Genomic DNA, 19,881 nt, shown 5'->3' with positions numbered 1-19,881 from the left:
TTCATATTGCTGATATTTTAAAGGTCTAAAATGTAAAGGACTCTTTTAAAGTCTGAAGGAATGAACAGTTCTCATACATGCTATAGAAACAAAGGACTTTATTGCTTCAAAACCAGTTACTTTCATCTTAGTTTGCATTTGGTGGAGGAGGAAATAAAGCAAGGAGAAAACTTTTGCATTGGGCGTGTTCAAGAAACGTGAAAACTTTTGGCTACTTGGTGTTTACATTTGAACAACCACAGTCAACATGTTGTGATTTATGTTCTCATTACATTCAAAATTAATTTTTAAAGGTCATTCTGACTTATCTAATAAAATTTTTTCCTAAATGATTTTTTTGGGGGGGAGTTGAGGGGAGGGTACTAGGGTGCTTAACATAGCCCTTTTTAATTTTCTTTTTAATTTTGAGACTAGGGCCTCACTAAGTTGCTGAGGCTGGCTTTGCACTTGGCATCTTCCTGCCTCAGCCTCCCAAGCCTCAGGGATTACATGCATGTGCCACAGTGCCTGGCTCCTTTATGTGTTTTTAAATCCAGCATTTGTAGTCAAGTAAATAATGTTCAAGCTTAGAATCCTGTGGATCTATGTGATTTTGCACAGAGAAGTCAGCACTTGATAGGGCCAAGAATGTTTAGTTCTGAATTTGATGAAGAGGATATTTGAGGCAAGGTTACTTTTTCTGTATGTCTTTAGTTTCTCTTTAGTTTGAAGAAAAAAAGGACAGCATAGTAATTAAGAGCCAGAGTTTAGAACCAGACTATCTAGGTTCCTGGTGTTATGACTTGAAATAAGTTTCTTAACCTAATGTATCTCAGTTTTGTCACATAAAGTAGATGTCAGGATTAATGTGATAATTGTCTATGGAAAGCACAGGAGCAACTAGTACTTCAGTAAGTGCAGACTATCATCATTTGTTTTTAAAAATAACTTTGAAAGAGCAGAAATGAGGAATGCTTATGAGAGTCCCTTAAATCACATTTGTGTTATATTTTAATTCCCTTATTAGGATTGTGATTTGAGGTAAATATTGCCATAAAGCCAGATCTATGAAGTTAAGAGAGCAGAATATAAAAATTAGTAATCTATTCTTAGAGAAATATAGTAGCTTCTTTCAGACAGTTACAGCCATCAGCTTTATTTGTATCTATTAGTATGGTTTTGAAAAAATGATTTATAAATATATGAGTAAGAAACCTATTTCAGATGAACCAGAAAGAGCTATCAAAACAGCCAAATAAGCTAATATTGTTGAGAATTTGAGAGGAGTGGTCCACAAGTTAAATATTTTGAGTTTTTCTTCTAATAATAATGAATCAAGAAACCAGAAACTTTGCTGGATGCGTTTTAAAGTTTAGAAAAATGACAGTTTAGTCAGCTCTTTATTGGGCACTCAATTCATATTAAGACCAGAAATGTCAATACATTAAGACATGGATTGTCTCTCCCTCTGCAAATAGCCCACACTTACCTTGAGTGAATATTACTTGCTTTACCCCAAAGGCATCTCTCTTGAGATTGCCCTCATTCTCAAGGGAATGTGTATATCTACTTCCTAAATAAATTGGTCTATATCTTTGGGGGGAAAAAAGATAATAAGGCATGGTCCAGGGTGTTATGGAAGTGGTAGTGGGGAGTATGTGTATACAGAAATGTCTCTTGTGTTTTAAGGTGGTACATGAGGTATGGAAAGGGTGTCTGGAAAAAAGTTCCATTGGTGGAATTTGGAAATGGACAAAAGATTCTAAGGTGTAGGAAGAGACCAAAGCCAGACTCCAGTGCCTATAGAGTAGAAGAACCCAAGTGTGTGTTCATTTAGTTCCTGGGTATTTATTAAGCGTCTCCTTCAAGGTACTGTTTTAGAAACTGATGCTAAACCAAATGAAGATCTCTGTCCTCATGAAACTCACAGTTAGTGGATATATTCATTATAGTTTGAGCTCGAAGAACTAAGGGTTATGGAAAGTGTTTGGATTGGTTATTTGTCAGATTTACACTACATGAATCTGTTTATAGACTGATTTCTTCAGTTTACTGGACTGGTAGAGCAAAGGTGTGGAGAAAGGAAATGACAGAAACAAGTTCTGATAGAGGCTACAAGGAGGATGGATCTTTTGTTAAAATTCTTTTTTCTTTCCATTTATGAAGTAGGGCTTTTTAAAAAAAATACATTTATTTTATTTATTTTTATGTGGTACTGAGAATCAAACCCAGGGCCTTGTATGTGCTAGGCAAGTGCTCTACCACTGAGCCACAACCCCAGCCCAAAGTAGGGCTTTTAAAAAATATTTTTAGTTGTATATGGACATAATACATTGATTTATTTTTTTATATGATGCTGAGGATCAAACCCAGTGCCTCACACACGCTAGGCAATCACTTTACTACTAAACTACAACCCCAGACCAAAGCAGTAGGGCTTTTTTTTATCTTTTCCAGGCATAGGTATAAAATGTTATTTTTTCATATACAGACATTACTCTTATATATGACATATTACCAGTGCTACTTTATCACAAAAATGAAAGGATAATAATATTGTAACTTTCTACAATTACATATAAATACTTTTTATCCTATAAGCTCTTTTATTGATAAATGCCTGTTCTAGGTCAAATGTTGCTATAACATAAGGACTGAGCATATTGTTCTCTTATATAGCAAAAAACTCTACACTGACTCTAAGAAGCCCCCTTTGTGTTTTCTTTATGCTTTATAGTTATGCAGCCCTGCTAGCTGACTGGCCAGTAGTGGTCTTGGGTATGTGCACTGTGTTTATCGTGGTCTGTGCTTTGGTTGGAGTTTTAGTACCAGAGCTTCCTGACTTCTCTGATCCACTGCTGGTAAGGAGGACTGAATTTATCTATTTTCTTTAGCCTAAAAACATCTCCGTGAATTAATACCTTAATACTTATTGCATTCTGTTATTTAATGTTCCATTTTTTGTAAAACCTTTTCCAGACATCAGTGAGTATTTAACTCTCATTCTGAAAAGTAAAAATGTGTTATCTACTTTCTCAGGTTCTCAAGAGATCAAGGAACTTGCTTACACTCAAAAATATGGAAATTTTGCTTCTGTGTCTCCATGTTTAAGTTAAAAGGCAATCTATTTAAGAATTTTACAATATGCAGATTCTTTATCTATTAAGAACCTATTAAAGAAAATTATTTTCAGAAACTTTTTAAGAGTGAGGGTCTACCCCCAGTTCCCCCAAATAAGTTAAAGGAATCTCAGTATTACTAATAAATAACAGAATCTATTTTTAATTAATGTTCCTTTGGAATAGAATAATAATAATAATAATTAAGAATAATGATATGTTCTCTGTAAAACACTATAACATTGCATAATGTAATTTAATTTGATCATAACGTTTACAAGATTAAAAATAAGTATTTACTAAATACTTAGGCATGAATTAGAAAAAATAAGCTTCTGATAAGTTTTTTTTTTTCCCCTTTCCTGAGACAGGTAGCATACCACAGAATCAAACTGTTTCGTCACAATAAGTAGGTGATCATTATCGTGTCAAGTCATCTTGTTTTAATGCAGCTCACCTTTGGAGTAGCTGTGAGGAATGTCTCTATGTTCTGTTGAAAACTATACATCACTTTGACATTGCTTTCCCAAGCTATTATTATAAACATACTTAGCCTAAAATGAAATACACTAATGAGAGCTTTAATATTTTGCCTTAGGGTTTTGAACCACGAGGGACTGCAATCGGACAGAGACTGGTCACATGGAATAACATGGTGAAAAATACAGGATATAAAGCAACATTAGCAAATTATCCTTTTAAATATGCAGATGAACAAGCCAAAAGGTAATTATTTATTTTATATAACTTTTAGACAAAATATTGCTTAGTGAATTCTTCTTTAACTCTCTGAGCAAAAAGCTTAAATGTGAGACAAAATCTTTTGCCATAGAATTTGCTTAACTTGTCACTGTTTTATAAGATTTTGTTATAGTAGGATGAAAAGATGAGGGTTTTTTTTTTCCTTTTTCAGAAGTGAGAAAATTAAAATAGTTGTTTGTAATAATCTTTCCAACTTAATATCAAGTACTAAATAGGTTATGGCTTTGAGAATATATAGCTCCTGGTATGCTTATCAACCTCAAAATAGCTAGAACTTTATTGAACATCCAATTGTTGTTCCATTTTCAGCCATCGAGATGATAGGTGGTCAGATGATCATTATGAAAGAGAAAAAAGAGAAGTGGACTGGAACTTCCACAAAGACAGCTTTTTCTGTGATGTTCCAAGTAAGTAGCATCCTAGATGAACAAATCCTTCAGCAGTTTCCTAGCATGCAGGATGGAAAATGATCACAGTATAAAAGCAGTATGTGGCTAGTCATACAACTTCATTATTTCTGTCATACTTAAAGAGATTTTAGTTGAATTACTTATTTTACTCCTCTAGATTAGTCAGCCACAAGCCTGAATTTATTTGTAATAAAAATCAAGATGATTAAATTATATTTAATTTTAAGAAATATATAAATCTAATAAAATTCAAAATTTCAAGTTATATTTCAAATTCTTTATACTATTTATTTCTAGCAAGTTACAAGAACATAGTTTTAGATTAAACCCTGAAATAATATATTGTATTATCAAAATTTTTTTGAAGCTTTAATTCATTCAAAAAACATATAGTAAGAGCCTTCTATGTGCCTGCTTTGCCACTTAGTAATAGAAACAGAGATATGAACAAAATAAAGACCAGAAGTCCAAAGCTTGAATGCCCAAGGGCCTGGCAAATAATGTGAGTAAAATGTAAGATGGTTAGAATTGATAGTGACTATGAAGCACCAAAGAATGCCTATCCTATCTAAAGAAATCAGCTGATACTCAGCTACAGCGAATATGGGCTTGTGGAAATGAGGGTCCAAATATTGCAAGATATTCCCGGAGGCCAGAAATCCTAATTTTAATGTGAAGTTACAGATCTCTAAATATTGGCAGCATACTCATTAAATAAAATTCACTGTAACATAAAGTCAGCCTGATTACTCTCCAGCTGCCAGAGAAAAAGGAGCATGAGGAATAGAAGAAATACAGATGAATACATAAGACACTGATTAGCTGTATTGATTAGGAGCAAGTAGTTGTTGATAACTACAGTTTCTGATTAAGTGTATATTACCATTACAGCTCTTCTGGTTTCAGCATTTTTTATTGGTGGTGAAGAGCCCTGTTAAGTGTGCATGTATTTTCCTGTCTTCTTAGAGCACTAGAAGACCTGATAGAATCTTTGATGTCTCTAGATCTTGCCAAGACTCCAGATCTTTGTTTAGAACACATTTCACTGTATAGTAATAGAAAGAAAGAGGTTAGGCAGAATCTTATAGAATCTTATTGCTTAGGAAACAATAAAAGTTTCCTTTTCTGTATCTTCTGTTTAAAAAACAGGAGAAATACTGAGCTTGGGTTCGTTGAATGTTCTGGCTATTTTATTTCTCTCAAAGTGTTACTTTACATTACTGCTTAATCAACATCTGGTTAGTTAATATCTTAACCAGAAAAAAACATTAGCAAGTTCATGTTTGTATTTCAGTTGTCAACACCAAATATTTGTCTCATAAGTAATAGGTTCTGCCTTGACCAAAGCCATTATCAGCTCTATGTAAATGAAGTGTTTGTTTCTATGAGGCTAATTTTGCTCCCAAATCAATATACATAAGATTATAGCTACTTGATAAAGGCAAGAATTTACTAAAGAAAACTTGATGATCATGAATAAAACCTTTTTTGTACAATAAAGCTTTTTTTATAAATTTACCAGTTAACTTTAATGCAATTTGGCATTTTAGGTAATATAAAATTAATCTACTTTTACTTGATACATACTAAATGCTTTTAATGACTGAAGAGACAGAGGCAATACTTATTGAGCACATATTTTCATTATCATGTAATTCTCACAGCCATTTGAGGTAGATGTTGCTGTCACCATTTTATAAATGAGGAAGCAGACTCAGAGAAGCACAAATAATCAGTGGCAGGACCTGATTACAGCCAGATCTGACTCCAAAGACCATGCTCTTTCTAGTATATCACATACCTGCCTTACTGAGAAACATAGTTTGTATTAATCTGATTTCAAAATATTTTATCTAGATTCTGTTGTACCAGAGACTTCAAGTACTCACCCAGAATATGCAGTATATTTGGGATCCTGGCTGGCATTCTATTCATATTTGTATTCTGTTTTCAGAACTTTAAAATTGATTACCTGCCATCTTTCCTCTGTAGTAAGCTGCCAGAGAAAATATCCTGATAATCTATTCTTGACATTCCCTAGTGCATCATTCTTCCATTTTATATACCATTATGGTGAAATTAAGAGGAAGGCATTTGATTAATTTCCTGCTGAAAGTTCATATGTATGTTTCTTCCTAATTATAATCTGATCAGAAATAAATTTGTTTTATATTTACTTACTATAATTTTAAGATAGAGTAAATAGACACAGGCTTTGAGTTAAGGCAATATTAAAGCCCAGTTTTTAAAAATTTTTATTTTTTGTATTCTGATTTGTATACATGACAGCAGAATGCATTATAATTCATATTACACATAGAGAGAGAGCACTAAAGCCCATTTCTGTTGGTTTATTTAACATTTTCTCCTGGAATTCATCATGGGAAAGAATTCCCTGCTAATGAATTGTCTATGTGGTTCCCCAACTTTTGTATCTGAATTTTGAGTCTTATGAAATAAATGAATAATGTATAAACCTTCTTCTTTTCTTTTTTTCATACACCAGGTGACCGATATTCCAGAGTAGTATTTACCTCAGCAGGAGGAGAGACATTATGGAATTTACCCGCAATTAAATCAATGTGCAATGTAGATAATTCCAGGGTATGTAAAATAAAACTGAAATCTGTTTAGCACAAGTAAGGTTTATTATTGAAACTGCCCGTGGTGTCTGATCAGATGAAAGTACTTAAGAGGCTTACCTACTGAGGAGGAAACACCAGCAGGCCAGCATTAGGTTCTTTCAGATCCCAGGATCAAAGTGTCCCTGTGTTGCCCCATCTTTACAACACACTATCTTCCTTAGTGAACAGCTTTTTTCCTTTGCCACTCATGTTCTCTCTCCATGATAGTCTCTTCTGTTATTTCCCAGCATATTGCCTTTCAGGATAATAGCTAAAATTGTATTTTCTCTCTTCTCTAATCTAGTTTCATTGTTCTCTTCATCCCCTCTGCCCAGGCAGTTGTCAGCATCTTAATTATGCTATTAAATGCCTGCCTCTCTGGCAATCAATGGGTCATTTGAGCCAGTGACCTCAAAGGAAAATTTGGGGAACAGGCTAGGAAAGGGACATCAAAGGGCATAACTACAGATGTATGTAAATGGCCCTACTAATACAAACCAGACTGCCCTAAACTCTAAACACCTTGCTGCTTTAGAAGACACCAGCATACAAGAAGACAGGCACCTCCTCCCTCAGTCTTCTCCAGAGCCAAACAGATGTCAGCACCAGAATATATAAAGTCAATCCCCTTGGATTTGGAAGAGCTGTCAATTTCATGTGTTCAGAGCCAGTTTCTCCAAGTAGAAACTGTTGTCTGGTATTGCTGATGAGCCTGTCCAAGCACAGCAACTTGGCAGGAAAGGAACTCATTTTATGTTCTTAGCATAAATCTAAAATGTAAAATCATTGGTTAGTTAAAAAGTCATCTGCCCTGCTAATAGCTAGCCTACCAACCCAATGCAATGTTCATTCTATCAACAGGATTTCTTAATGGAATAGAAGGTAGAAAGGACTCTTAGAGGTCACCAGACCAACAGTCTCATTGTGCTGACATGAGTACCTTCCAAGAAGTAAGTGGCCACATCCTCTAGTTAGTTGGTCCCAGAACTTCTGGCTTTACTCCATTCTCCATTCTCCAAGGCTATTTATACATTTTGAAAATGACTTTCCCTTTGATTAGAACATCAATATTCTGTCAGTGCCACCTTCTCTTTATCCAACTCCAAATAGACCAAAGCCATAAATGACCTAAAAACAGACCAAAGCTTCTTAATCAGTGGCCAATTTTTTATTTGCTGTATTTTCTTCTCTTCACAGCTATCAGGTACTTAGATGGAGGCTGTGAACACATTTTTCCTTGTCATGTTTTGCAACACTTCTCACATAGGAAGTTAACTCTAAAATAGGAGATGAGTAAGGACACTATGTGTAAGAGTTTATGCTATGTACTTATACATGACTCAAAATGGACCTGTGGCTTTGAGATTTATAATACCTTTAAACAGATGAGAAGTTGAGCTTAGAGAAGTTAAGCCAGTCTGGTTACTTTATCATCACACTTAAGATGAGAGCATGTCATTAACTTCTATGTCTTTTACTCCTATACCCTTTACCTGGGATTGATCTTCAGACCCTGCCCCACTTTTCCTGAAGACTTGGAAGTGATTGAATTCATTGTTAATTAATAGCTCATGTTGTTGAGGTATTGACCAAAGTTTTCTAAACACGGTGCTATGAATTATTTCATTGAATCCTCGTGACAGAGTTGTGAACCAGATACCATTATTTGTCCATTTTATAGATGGGGAAAGTTTACACACATGGTGACAGATTCAGGATTTGGAACCAGCCACTTCTAAATCCAGAATCTTTCCTCACTGTGATTTGTGATTCCCATTCCCAACCCCATTTTTATTTAGTTTTGTTTACTGTATATGCCATTTCCTACTCAGATGAACCTTAATGAGTCAAAACGGCCTAGAATAAGTATTTGGTTATTGTTGTTTCTGTTGTTGTTTTTAAGAGCTAGCAATTTCATGAGTGTGTGTGAGATCAAATGGATTCAAGAACTCAAAAGCCAGTAAGCAATATTGTGCCATGATAGCTTTCATTAGTGAAAACAGTGTCTGTCTATGTGTGTGTGTTAGATGATAAAAATCAGCATATAGAGGTAGCTTACAAAAAGGCATACACAATAAGAAACAAGTTAATTACATTAAGGGAAAATAATGGGGAGGAAATAATAAAGCTAAGAGAGAGATGAAGTGTATAAGAATCCATACCCAAAATCTGCATTTGCTGGTGGTGAATTGCAGATTTGTCTCTAATCTCCCATAAGATGGAAAAGTTGGAGGAGGGGGGTTAAAATCAGTGTCAAAAGTCACTGATAGGTTAATAAATATGATTTTTTAAGCCGAATCCCTGCTTTTGCTCATGCTAAAAGGGAATCATTTTTCATAGTCTTCATAAAAGAAGTGTGATGTCACAAAGTTCTTAGCAGCATGCTTATAATATTGTATCTTAACCGATTAGTAAAACACACCTTAGGTAGGCTGGTAATAAGAAAACCTGATGGCAAAAGCATTTCTACAAGGGATTAAAACAATCTAAATATTTGCTTTTTAATGATTTGGCTTGATGCATTTGCAAAAGTTATACTAAAAGAATAGATAACGCTTTGCTTGGATTGTTTCTCTTTACTGGATTCACAATAAGGGTTGGACAGCTATGAGTTCAATTTTGTAATCCCTGGAAAGAACAGGATGGGCATATTTTCTAGGTCACCCATACACTTTGCCATTTAATTGGGAAGAGAGTAGTATTGTGGTATTCTTGTGGGAATCTTAGAAACAGACCCAAGACCCATGTCTGAATGAATGATTGGTATGGCCAGTTCCAGATCCACACCAATAAATGAACAAATAGACAATGAAAAAGTATGGTTATTTGGCTGGACATGGTGGAATGTGCCTATAGTCCCAGCTAGTGATGAGGTTGAGGTGAAAGAATTGTGAGTTCAAGGCCAGCCTGGGCAACATAGGCAATGTAGCAAGACCGTGTCTCAAAACAATGTTATAATTTTAGCTCGTTAAATTAATATTTTACCAGATGTAAACATCTTTGTATTCTAGTTTCAGATTTTGAAAAATAATAATAAATGACCTTTCTTACGATGTATTCATCTGATATCTTAAGTTGTAACTTGGGTTAACAGTTCTAGCTTTCAGATTACTGCTATATTATTTTTAAGTCTCCTATCTGAGGCTCCTTTTAGGATTTTTATGTGTTTTGGTAGTTTGAGCAGACAGTCCTGAGACAGTCTTTCTTCTCCACCCCTCAATCCTGCCTAGTGTCCATAAGCACTTTATTATTAACACCTCTTAAGTTCAGTGGGACACAATCAATGATCGAGAGCAGAATAGCTTAATTGTTAGTGAGTCAACGCCAAAAAATGTACAGTAATCAACATAGTATCTCAGTGAGGCCAGATGTTTCACTTGTCTCCTGCCTGTTACAAGACAATTAGTTCAAACTCATATGCCACTTATCCTCATAATTCACAGAGGCATAGGTTTCCAGAGTGATTGACTTCTGTTTCTGATGCTGTTGCACACCTAACAGAAATGGTCAATTTCTTAGATGCTCAACAGACCCTCAGTCAATTTCCCTGATCCTCACATTACTTCCTTCTACCCTTGGACATCCTAAGGGACACCCTGGCAGATAGTCATTAATAACCAGAAGTGTGTTTCTGTAATCTCAACTCTCTGGAAATCGTTTACCCTTATTGGTCTTTGTACTTTGTAGACACTGGCGCTCTGAGAACTCAGCTTATAAAAAGGATTTGAAATGTGGTGCCTGAGACTCTGGCTTAGTAAGGTAACCTTTGAGGACAGCTAGAATTCCCCTGAAGCTTAGAGCTAAAAACCCAAAAGTATGTATTCTGGTCCTTATTTTAAAGAGGCCCATGGAGCCCTTGCCTTCTCTTTTCTCCCTAGGATCCCCTTCACCTTGTAATACATGGGGGACTTTGTTACATGGGGAAGGAGAGTCTAGCAGTCAGTTGAACCTGGTATTAAGGGCTTAATTTTCCTCCCTTTATTCTTTTCTCAGCTTCTTGAAATATCGCCAACTTTAGCCAGTAGTTTTAAAAGTTAAGGTATCATTTTAAACTCTGCTGGTTTCTTCTTTTTCTCTCTTCTCTTCCTTTACCCCCTACTTTATGTCAACTCCACCCCTGCCACTATCTAACTAGGGAAATGTGCAAAGACATGTTATAACCACATAAGCAAAATGATTCCCTAAAATATCCAATTTGTGAATAACTAGAATTAGAAGGTTTGTATTTCTCCTGAGAGTTACAAGAAATTGCTTTCACAAACTCCATTTTTATTTTTATAAACTTCAAAGATTTTGAAATTATTCCAATGAATCTTTCTAAAAAATATGATAAAAATGTAACTGCCAATCTCGTTAAGCCCCACAGTACATTACATGCCTCTGTATTTTTCTATTTCAGACACAAATGACCAAGTTAGTGCCACTGTCATGCCATACTGACAGACTTTGGCACTCCTTCTGCAGTTCCACATAAGCCTTCATACACAATACACACATTAAATTATTATTTTTTTTAATTGGGAATTGAACCCAGGCTCCCACACATGCAAAGCAAGTGCTCTACACACTGAGCTACATGACTAGCTCTTTTATTTTGTGACAGGGTTTCCATAACTTACCTAGGTTGACCCCAAATTTAATAATCCTTCTGCCTTAGCCGCCCTAAAAACTGAGATTATAAACATGTGCCACTGCACCTGATTATTATTTATCTTTTTATGTGATTTCCCTGCTACCTTATGACCAACTTGAGGGTAAAGACCAGTTTATTTTGTATAAGTGCTCAGTGAATATTTTTCCCTTTTAATGGATGGACAGATGGGAATACATGGCTTTATTCCCCGAAAGTGTAGACAGTTCCCTGAAAGTGTAGAGAGTTCCTGGAGCTCTGATTCCTTTAAATTCAGGATGCTGGTATCCAACTCAGGGTAGCTAGAGGGTACCAATCATGATGTCTTTTGTCTGTCCTTATTTCTTACCCTGTAAGAGTCCTCAAAAAATAGTTTTTCCAAAGGTGTGCATCAGCCAATATCACTTTTAAATTTGAGAATAGGTTCCTAGTAACTAACTAGTATTTATTTTTGATAGCAGCCCTCAAAGTAATAGTTGGTCTGTATTTATAATGTCCAACTTCTTAATCTTCGGTCAAATATACACATTTAAAAACTCCACTGTTATTGGAAAAGGTTATTCAAGGACAGATTTCTGTGCATTCTTTCCCGGTTTCACCCAGCAACCAGATTCCCTTTATCTTTGACATTTGATTATTTCAGCAACTGCAGATATGTTCCTTCTAGCTGATGTTGGGTTTCATAATGAATGCAATTCATTTTCTTCCTTTAGAAAACTGTCAGGCAGTAGGGTTGCATTTTCTTTTTTTTTACCAGGTTGACCCCAGGAGCTTGCACGTAATTTCTTTGGGGGGTAAAACCAGTTATCTGCCATGAAAAGCAGAGAGATACCTTTCCAGGGTTCCCTGTAATTCCCAGGGTTCAGTTTTCCCCAAATGGCAGACATCAATGATTTTATCTGGAAACAAATATGAATTATCCTATCTTAAGAAATGTTAATTATTGCTCTTCAGAAATAAGTTTAGAAGTAAAAGTCTGTGAAAGTAAATGCTATTTTACCATGTTTGAATAATAACCATCTTGCCTCATTTTTCTTTAATCCCATAAAATGTATTTTAAAAAAAATAGCTTTCTTATGAAAATCTTCAAACATATGCAAAAGTAGACAAAATAGTATAATGTAGACAAAATAGTATAAAGAGTCCCCATGTGTAGGTAACCCAGTTTCAATAGTTCCCAACACACACTTAATCTTGTTTCATCTGTACTCACCCTACTGATGAGTCCCAGTCCTTATCTTAGTAGCCAGTGTTTAGGGGATCATTGAGTAACTAGGCTCTTAGATAAACCAGAGTTCCAAAGAAGTGGTTTATGCCAACTTCCCCTCTACTTTGAAAAAAAATATTTCGATGAAAACCCAGACTAATCAAGGTAGAGGGTGATTTTAATCCTACTAGAAAAATAACTATTCACACCCTCCTTGAACTTTGGAGTTTCTTCTCTGGAACATCCTTTGGTAAATAGAAATAAGGGAACACTTGATTGGACTGGGACATCTTTAGCTGTGGTCCTTCAAAGAGAAGTCTCTGGTCAGGCTCAAGAAAAGGGGGATGTTTCTTATTTTTCCCCTCGAGGAAAAGGGACTATTCATCTGATTTACAGAATAAGGTTGTACAGATTTACCATGTTCTAGCAGTACTGGAACTGCTAGAGTATGATTAAGTCTGCACAACCCCAATAACAGCAGGGGTTTTTTAAATGTGTATATTTGACCAAAGATTAAAAAGTTGGACATTATAAATACAGACCAGCTACTACTTTGAAGGCTGCTATCGAAAATAGCATCCAGAAATAAATAGTAGCCAGGCATGGTGGTGCACGCCTGTAATCCCAGCAGCTCAGGAGGTTAAGGCAGGAGGATCACAAGTTCAAAGCCAGCCTCAGAAACTTAGTGAGTCCCTAAGCAACTTAATAAGACCCAGTCTCAAAATAAAAAATAAAAAGGCCTCAGGACATGGCTTAGTGGTTGAATACCCTGGGGTTCAATCCCCAGTACCAAAAATAAATAAATGCTATTTAGCCACTGGGAACTAGTCCTCAAATTCAAAAGTGATGATAGCTGATGCACACCTTTAGGAAAACTGGGGTTTTTTCAGTTGTACATGGACACAATAGCTTATTTATTTATTTTTATATGGTGTTAACAATCGAACCCAGTACTTCACACGTGCTAGGCAAGCACTCTACCCCCTGAGCCACAACCCCAGGCCCTAGAAAAACTGTTTTTGAGGACTCTTACAGGGTAAAAAATAAGGACAGAGAAACGACATCATGAATGGTAGCCTCTAGGTACCTTAAGCTGGATATCAGCATCCTGAATTTTAAGGAATTGGAGCTCAAGGAATTGTCTACCCTTTTAGATAGTAAGCTCATGTTACTATATGTCCATCAATTAAAAAGAAAAACCACTGAGTACCTACACAAGATGAAGTGGCCCTTCCCCTCAAAGTTTGAAGAAGTTTTCAATTTACTATACCAAGAACAACCATAAGAAGGGAACCCTTCTCAAAGAATGATGTCCTAAATGGAATACTGCCTATGCTAAGTCCAAAATTATCAGGCTAATGTACACCAGTCCCCCATTTACCAAGAGGAAGTTCCCCAAAAAAGGTTTTTTGCTGACATGATAAATTTTAAAAAATGTGAAAAAAATAGATTGTGTTTATTAATTATATATGTTATTTAAAATCAGATATAAATAATGTGTAAACTTAGAAACACTGCCCCAGTCTTCCTATACTTCAGGAAATAATTTTAATCTAAATCTTTCATGAATCTTGACAACAGTCCTTTTGAATATTATCAGGGTCAATTTTGATTCACTGGAAAGTTTTTGTCTTAGTCTCTTCAGGCTGCTATAACAAAATACCTTAGACTGGGTGAGTTATAAACAACAAATTTATTATAATTCTAGAGTCTAAGTTCAAAATCAAGGAGCCAGCAGATTCAGTTCAGATGAGGGACCATTCCTCACAAGATGGTGCCTATTATGTGTCTTATATGGCAAAGGGATAAAAAAGCTCCCTGGAACCACTTTTTGAAAGGGCACCAATCCCATTAATCACCTCCCAAAAGGCCTACCTTTTGATATTACCACTTGGGGATTAGGTTGTAGCATATGAATTCTTGGGGAATAAACATTCAGGCACTGACAGTTTTCTAGGGAATCCCATCTTTGCTTTCAACTCTTGATTGAGACTTACTACCTTTGTCACCAAAAATTTCATGTTTCTCCAAATTGTAGGCAAAGCCACAAATTTGTTTTATTTATCAATTGGACAGTTGTTTTCATAATCCTGTATATATACCTAAGCTTCATAGCCTGTCTACTTTATTGCTGTTCATAGTGACTTTGAAAAGGCTTATTTACTAAGTGGGTATTAATTTTATCTCCCTTCTTAAATCAAACTTGCATTGGTTGATACTACTTTACAACTTATATGTCATTCCCAACAGCAGTTCACAATTCAAAATAAAATAACCTCTAGGTTATTTATTAGTATATGTATTCCCTAGAGTACCAATATGAGATAGATTGTGAGGAAGAATCTCACCTCCTACACAAACTGCTACCTAATTTAAGAGGTTGACTGTTTATCTACTTCTTTAACTTTGCTGGCCCTCAAGGCAATAAGGCCCTTCTCATTGGTGAGCCAGTTTAAACTCCAGTACTTCTGTGTCTCTGTCTCTGCAGATCAGATCTCATCCCCAGTTTGGTGATCTGTGCCAGAGGACTACTGCTGCTTCCTGCTGTCCCAGCTGGACACTGGGAAACTATATCGCCATTCTGAACAACAGATCATCCTGTCAAAAAATTGTTGAGCGAGATGTTTCTCATACCTTGAAGCTGCTTCGGACCTGTGCCAAACACTACCAAAATGGCACACTGGGGCCAGATTGCTGGGACATGGCAGCCAGAAGAAAGGATCAGCTCAAGTGCACCAACGTGCCACGCAAATGTACCAAGTACAATGCCGTGTACCAGATACTCCATTACTTGGTGGACAAAGACTTCATTACCCCAAAGACGGCTGACTATGCCATGCCAGCTTTAAAATACAGCATGCTTTTCTCTCCCACAGAGAAAGGGGAGAGCATGATGAACATTTACCTAGACAACTTTGAAAACTGGAACTCTTCCGATGGTGTGACTACCATCACTGGGATTGAGTTTGGGATCAAACACAGTTTGTTTCAAGATTATCTTCTCATGGATACTGTGTATCCTGCCATAGCCATTGTGATTGTCCTTTTAGTCATGTGTGTCTACACTAAGTCCATGTTTATCACTCTGATGACAATGTTTGCAATAATTAGTTCCTTGATTGTCTCCTATTTTCTCTATCGTATAGTATTTAACTTTGAATTTTTTCCTTTTATGAACCTCACTGCACTCATTATTTTGGTTGGAATTGGAGCAGATGATGCTTTTGTCCTGTGTGATGTTTGGAACTACACCAAATTTGACAAGCCCCATGCTGAGACTTCAGAAACAGTAAGCATCACCTTGCAACATGCTGCCCTCTCCATGTTCGTCACCAGTTTTACCACTGCCGCTGCCTTTTATGCTAACTACGTTAGCAACATTACAGCCATCAGATGCTTCGGGGTTTACGCGGGGACAGCTATATTGGTGAATTATGTTTTGATGGTCACGTGGCTGCCAGCTGTCGTTGTACTGCATGAACGATACCTCCTCAATATATTTAGTTGCTTCCAGAAGCCCCAGCAGCAAATATATGGTAACAAAAGCTGCTGGACAGTGGCTTGCCAGAAGTGCCACAAAGTACTTTTTGTCATTTCAGAAGCATCTCGGATATTTTTTGAAAAAGTGTTACCATGCATCGTCATCAAGTTTCGCTACCTTTGGCTCTTCTGGTTCCTAGCCTTAACTGTAGGTGGGGCCTACATTGTGTGTATAAATCCAAAGATGAAGCTGCCCTCGTTAGAGTTATCTGAGTTCCAAGTGTTCAGGTCATCTCATCCTTTTGAGCGTTATGATGCTGAGTACAAAAAGCTTTTTATGTTTGAGCGTGTTCACCATGGAGAGGAGCTCCACATGCCCATCACAGTTATCTGGGGCGTGTCTCCAGAAGACAATGGCAATCCATTAAATCCCAAGAGTAAAGGGAAGTTGACACTTGACAGCAGTTTTAACATTGCTAGCCCAGCTTCCCAGGCCTGGATTTTGCACTTCTGTCAAAAACTGAGAAACCAGACATTCTTCTACCAGACCGATGAACAGGACTTCACCAGCTGCTTCATTGAGACATTCAAACAGTGGATGGAAAACCAGGACTGTGATGAGCCTGCCCTGTACCCATGCTGCAGCCACTGGAGCTTCCCCTATAAGCAAGAGATTTTTGAACTGTGCATTAAAAGAGCTATCATGGAGCTAGAGAGGAGTACAGGGTACCATTTGGATAGTAAAACCCCAGGGCCAAGGTTTGATATCAATGATACTATCAGGGCAGTAGTGCTAGAGTTCCAAAGTACCTACCTCTTCACACTGGCTTATGAGAAGATGCATCAGTTTTATAAAGAGGTGGACTCATGGATTTCCAATGAGCTGAGTTCTGCACCTGAGGGCCTCAGCAATGGTTGGTTTGTCAGCAATCTGGAGTTCTATGACCTCCAAGATAGCCTCTCTGATGGCACTCTCATTGCCATGGGACTCTCTGTCGCTGTTGCATTCAGTGTGATGCTGCTGACAACTTGGAACATCATCATAAGTCTTTATGCCATCATTTCAATAGCCGGAACCATATTTGTCACTGTTGGTTCTCTTGTCCTGCTGGGCTGGGAGCTCAACGTTTTAGAGTCTGTCACCATTTCGGTTGCGGTTGGCTTGTCTGTTGACTTTGCTGTCCATTATGGGGTCGCATACCGCTTGGCTCCAGATCCCGACAGAGAAGGCAAGGTGATTTTCTCTCTGAGTCGCATGGGCTCTGCCATTGCCATGGCCGCTCTGACCACCTTCGTGGCCGGGGCCATGATGATGCCCTCCACGGTCCTGGCTTACACCCAGCTGGGCACCTTTATGATGCTCATTATGTGTATCAGCTGGGCTTTTGCCACCTTCTTTTTCCAGTGCATGTGTCGGTGCCTTGGACCACAGGGTACCTGTGGTCAGATTCCTTTACCTAAAAAACTACAGTGCAGTGCCTTTTCCCATGCCTTGTCTACAAGTCCTGGTGACAAGGGACAAAGCAAAACACATACCATAAATGCTTATCATTTAGATCCCAGGGGCCAAAAATCTGAACTGGAGCATGAGTTTTATGAATTAGAACCTCTGGCATCCCACAGGTGTACTGCCTCGGAGAAGGCTACTTTTGAAGAGACACACATCTGCTCTGAATTTTTCAACAGCCAAACAAAGAATTTAGGGATGCCTGTGCATACAGCCTACAACAGTGAACTCAACAAAAGCACCAAAAGCGAAACTTGCTCCTCCTTGTTACAGCCCTCTCTTGAAAGGCACACTATGTGTCACCTCTTCTCTCTGAATCAGAGATGTAGCTGCCCAAATGCCTACAAACACTTGAAATATGGCCCACACTCTTGCCAGCAGATGGCTGACTCCCTGTGTCACCAGTGTGCTCAAAGTGCTAGCAGCTTTGTGCAGATCCAAAATGGTGTGGCACCTCTGAAGGCTGCACACCACCCTGCCGAGGGCTTCGTGCATCCCATCCCACATATCCATCACTGTCCTTGTCTGCAGAGCAGAGGGAAGCCCCCTGGAATGCAGAATTCCCTGCCACAGAATTTACTCCTCCACCCAGTGCAGCACATTCAGGCCCAAGAAAAAATTGGTAAGGCCAGTGCACACAATCTCCAGAGCATAGAAGAGCATCTCCCCAGAATGGCAGATCCGTCATCTTTCGTCTGCAGATGCGCTGGATCTTTACTACAAGTGTGTTGTGATCCTGAGAATAACCAAAGGGGACTCTGTAAACACGGCGACATGGAGAATATTGAAGGCAGCGGAGGGACTGAAACCAAGATTTCTCAGTTACCAAATCAGACTGACCAAGCAGAGAGGAAAGTGGAGCTGAGCTTGTCGCAGACGGATGTTATTGTTAACTCAGAACTTTTAAATCAGAGTGAACCAAAATTTATATTTAACCATTTAATGGGGGAGGCTGGTTATAGGTCCTGCCCAAATAATCCACAAAGTTGTGGCAGAATTGTAAGAGTGAAGTGCAATTCTGTGGACTGTCAGATGCCAAACCTTGAAGCCAATGTGCCTGCTGTATTAACACACTCAGAACTTTCTGGTGAAAGTTTGTTAATAAAAACACTATAATAAATATAGTATTAAATTCAGAACCAGTGCCTCAATCATTCTTTTGAGATTAGAATAAAATCCAACAGTTTAGAAAGGGAATACAAAAACAGAAACTGGCAAGGTTCACCTTGTTAAAAATTACAGAATATTTTCACATTTCATTTGATCACCAAACAAACACAAAAACCTAGTGAGTGTGTTAGATTATTGGGTTCATTCATTATTGGACTTTTTGTTTCAAAAGGTATAATTTTTTTACATTTATACCCACCTTGGAAAATAATTGTCTTTCTATCCTTCAACACTAGTGAATCAAAGATTTCTAGTGTGAATTACCTAGATGTTTTCACTCTCTCAGGCAGTTCTATTTATTCTGGTATATTTGGTTGTGGTAATAAAAACTTTTGATTACTCAATATTCACACAAGGATTTACCTTCATGTTAGTAAAGCCACTTAAGTTGGGATCTAGGAATTACACAACATTAAAATTTACATTTTAGATAGGCAGTGGCCCATGCCTATAATCTTAGCAACTCAGAAGACAGGCAGGAGGATTGCAAGTTCAAGGCCATCCTGGGCAACTTAATGAGACCCTATCTCAAAATAAAGTTTAAAAATAAATGCGCATGGTGGTAGTTTTTTGCACTTTTGGTGAGACCTTACTTAAAAACTAATTTCCAAGCACCTTAAGAATTCATTCCACTTGTTTGCGTGTGTAGACCATACATGAAGCCAATGTCTCATTTATATCCAAACTGGTATCTTTCCCAATTAGCCAAGAGGTACAATTCTGTTTGGGTTTTTTTAAAATTTGTTTTAAGGAGTTATACATGACAGTAGAATGCATTTTTGATACATCAAATACAATGAAGTATAATTTCTCATTCTTCTAATTGTATATGATGTGGCTAACCCAGGAGTCAGGAGCACCTTCTTGTCTCAGACCCACTTATGTTAGTGCCACAGAAGGAAGAGCCTGGATGAAAAAACATAATCACCTACAACAGTGTTGTACTTTGCAGGATAAATTGATGAGAAATATGGGCCCAAGTCAGATGTGTCT

General features: G+C 37.3%; 1 protein-coding gene across 11 annotated transcripts in view; it reads left to right on the top strand.

Moving 5' to 3' along the window:
* Disp1 (dispatched RND transporter family member 1) overlaps positions 1-18,854 on the top strand; it is a 195,207-nt gene extending 176,353 nt beyond the window's left edge. For all 11 annotated transcript variants that reach the window (XM_048809325.1, XM_048809329.1, XM_048809323.1 and 8 more), the window contains 5 exons: positions 2,717-2,840; positions 3,697-3,824; positions 4,170-4,267; positions 6,777-6,874; positions 15,220-18,854. In XM_048809325.1, coding sequence (XP_048665282.1) covers positions 2,717-2,840; positions 3,697-3,824; positions 4,170-4,267; positions 6,777-6,874; positions 15,220-18,834 — 4,063 coding nt within the window. In that variant the 3' untranslated portion in view covers positions 18,835-18,854. The remainder of the gene's footprint in view (positions 1-2,716; positions 2,841-3,696; positions 3,825-4,169; positions 4,268-6,776; positions 6,875-15,219) is intronic.
* The last annotated feature ends 1,027 nt before the right edge of the window (positions 18,855-19,881 follow it).

The sequence above is a fragment of the Marmota marmota genome, unplaced genomic scaffold, assembly GCF_001458135.2.
Source record: "Marmota marmota marmota unplaced genomic scaffold, marMar, whole genome shotgun sequence".
Taxonomy (NCBI): domain Eukaryota; kingdom Metazoa; phylum Chordata; class Mammalia; order Rodentia; family Sciuridae; genus Marmota; species Marmota marmota.
Note: the sequence above shows the minus strand (reverse complement) of the source record. Positions and strands in the feature narration are given on the sequence as shown.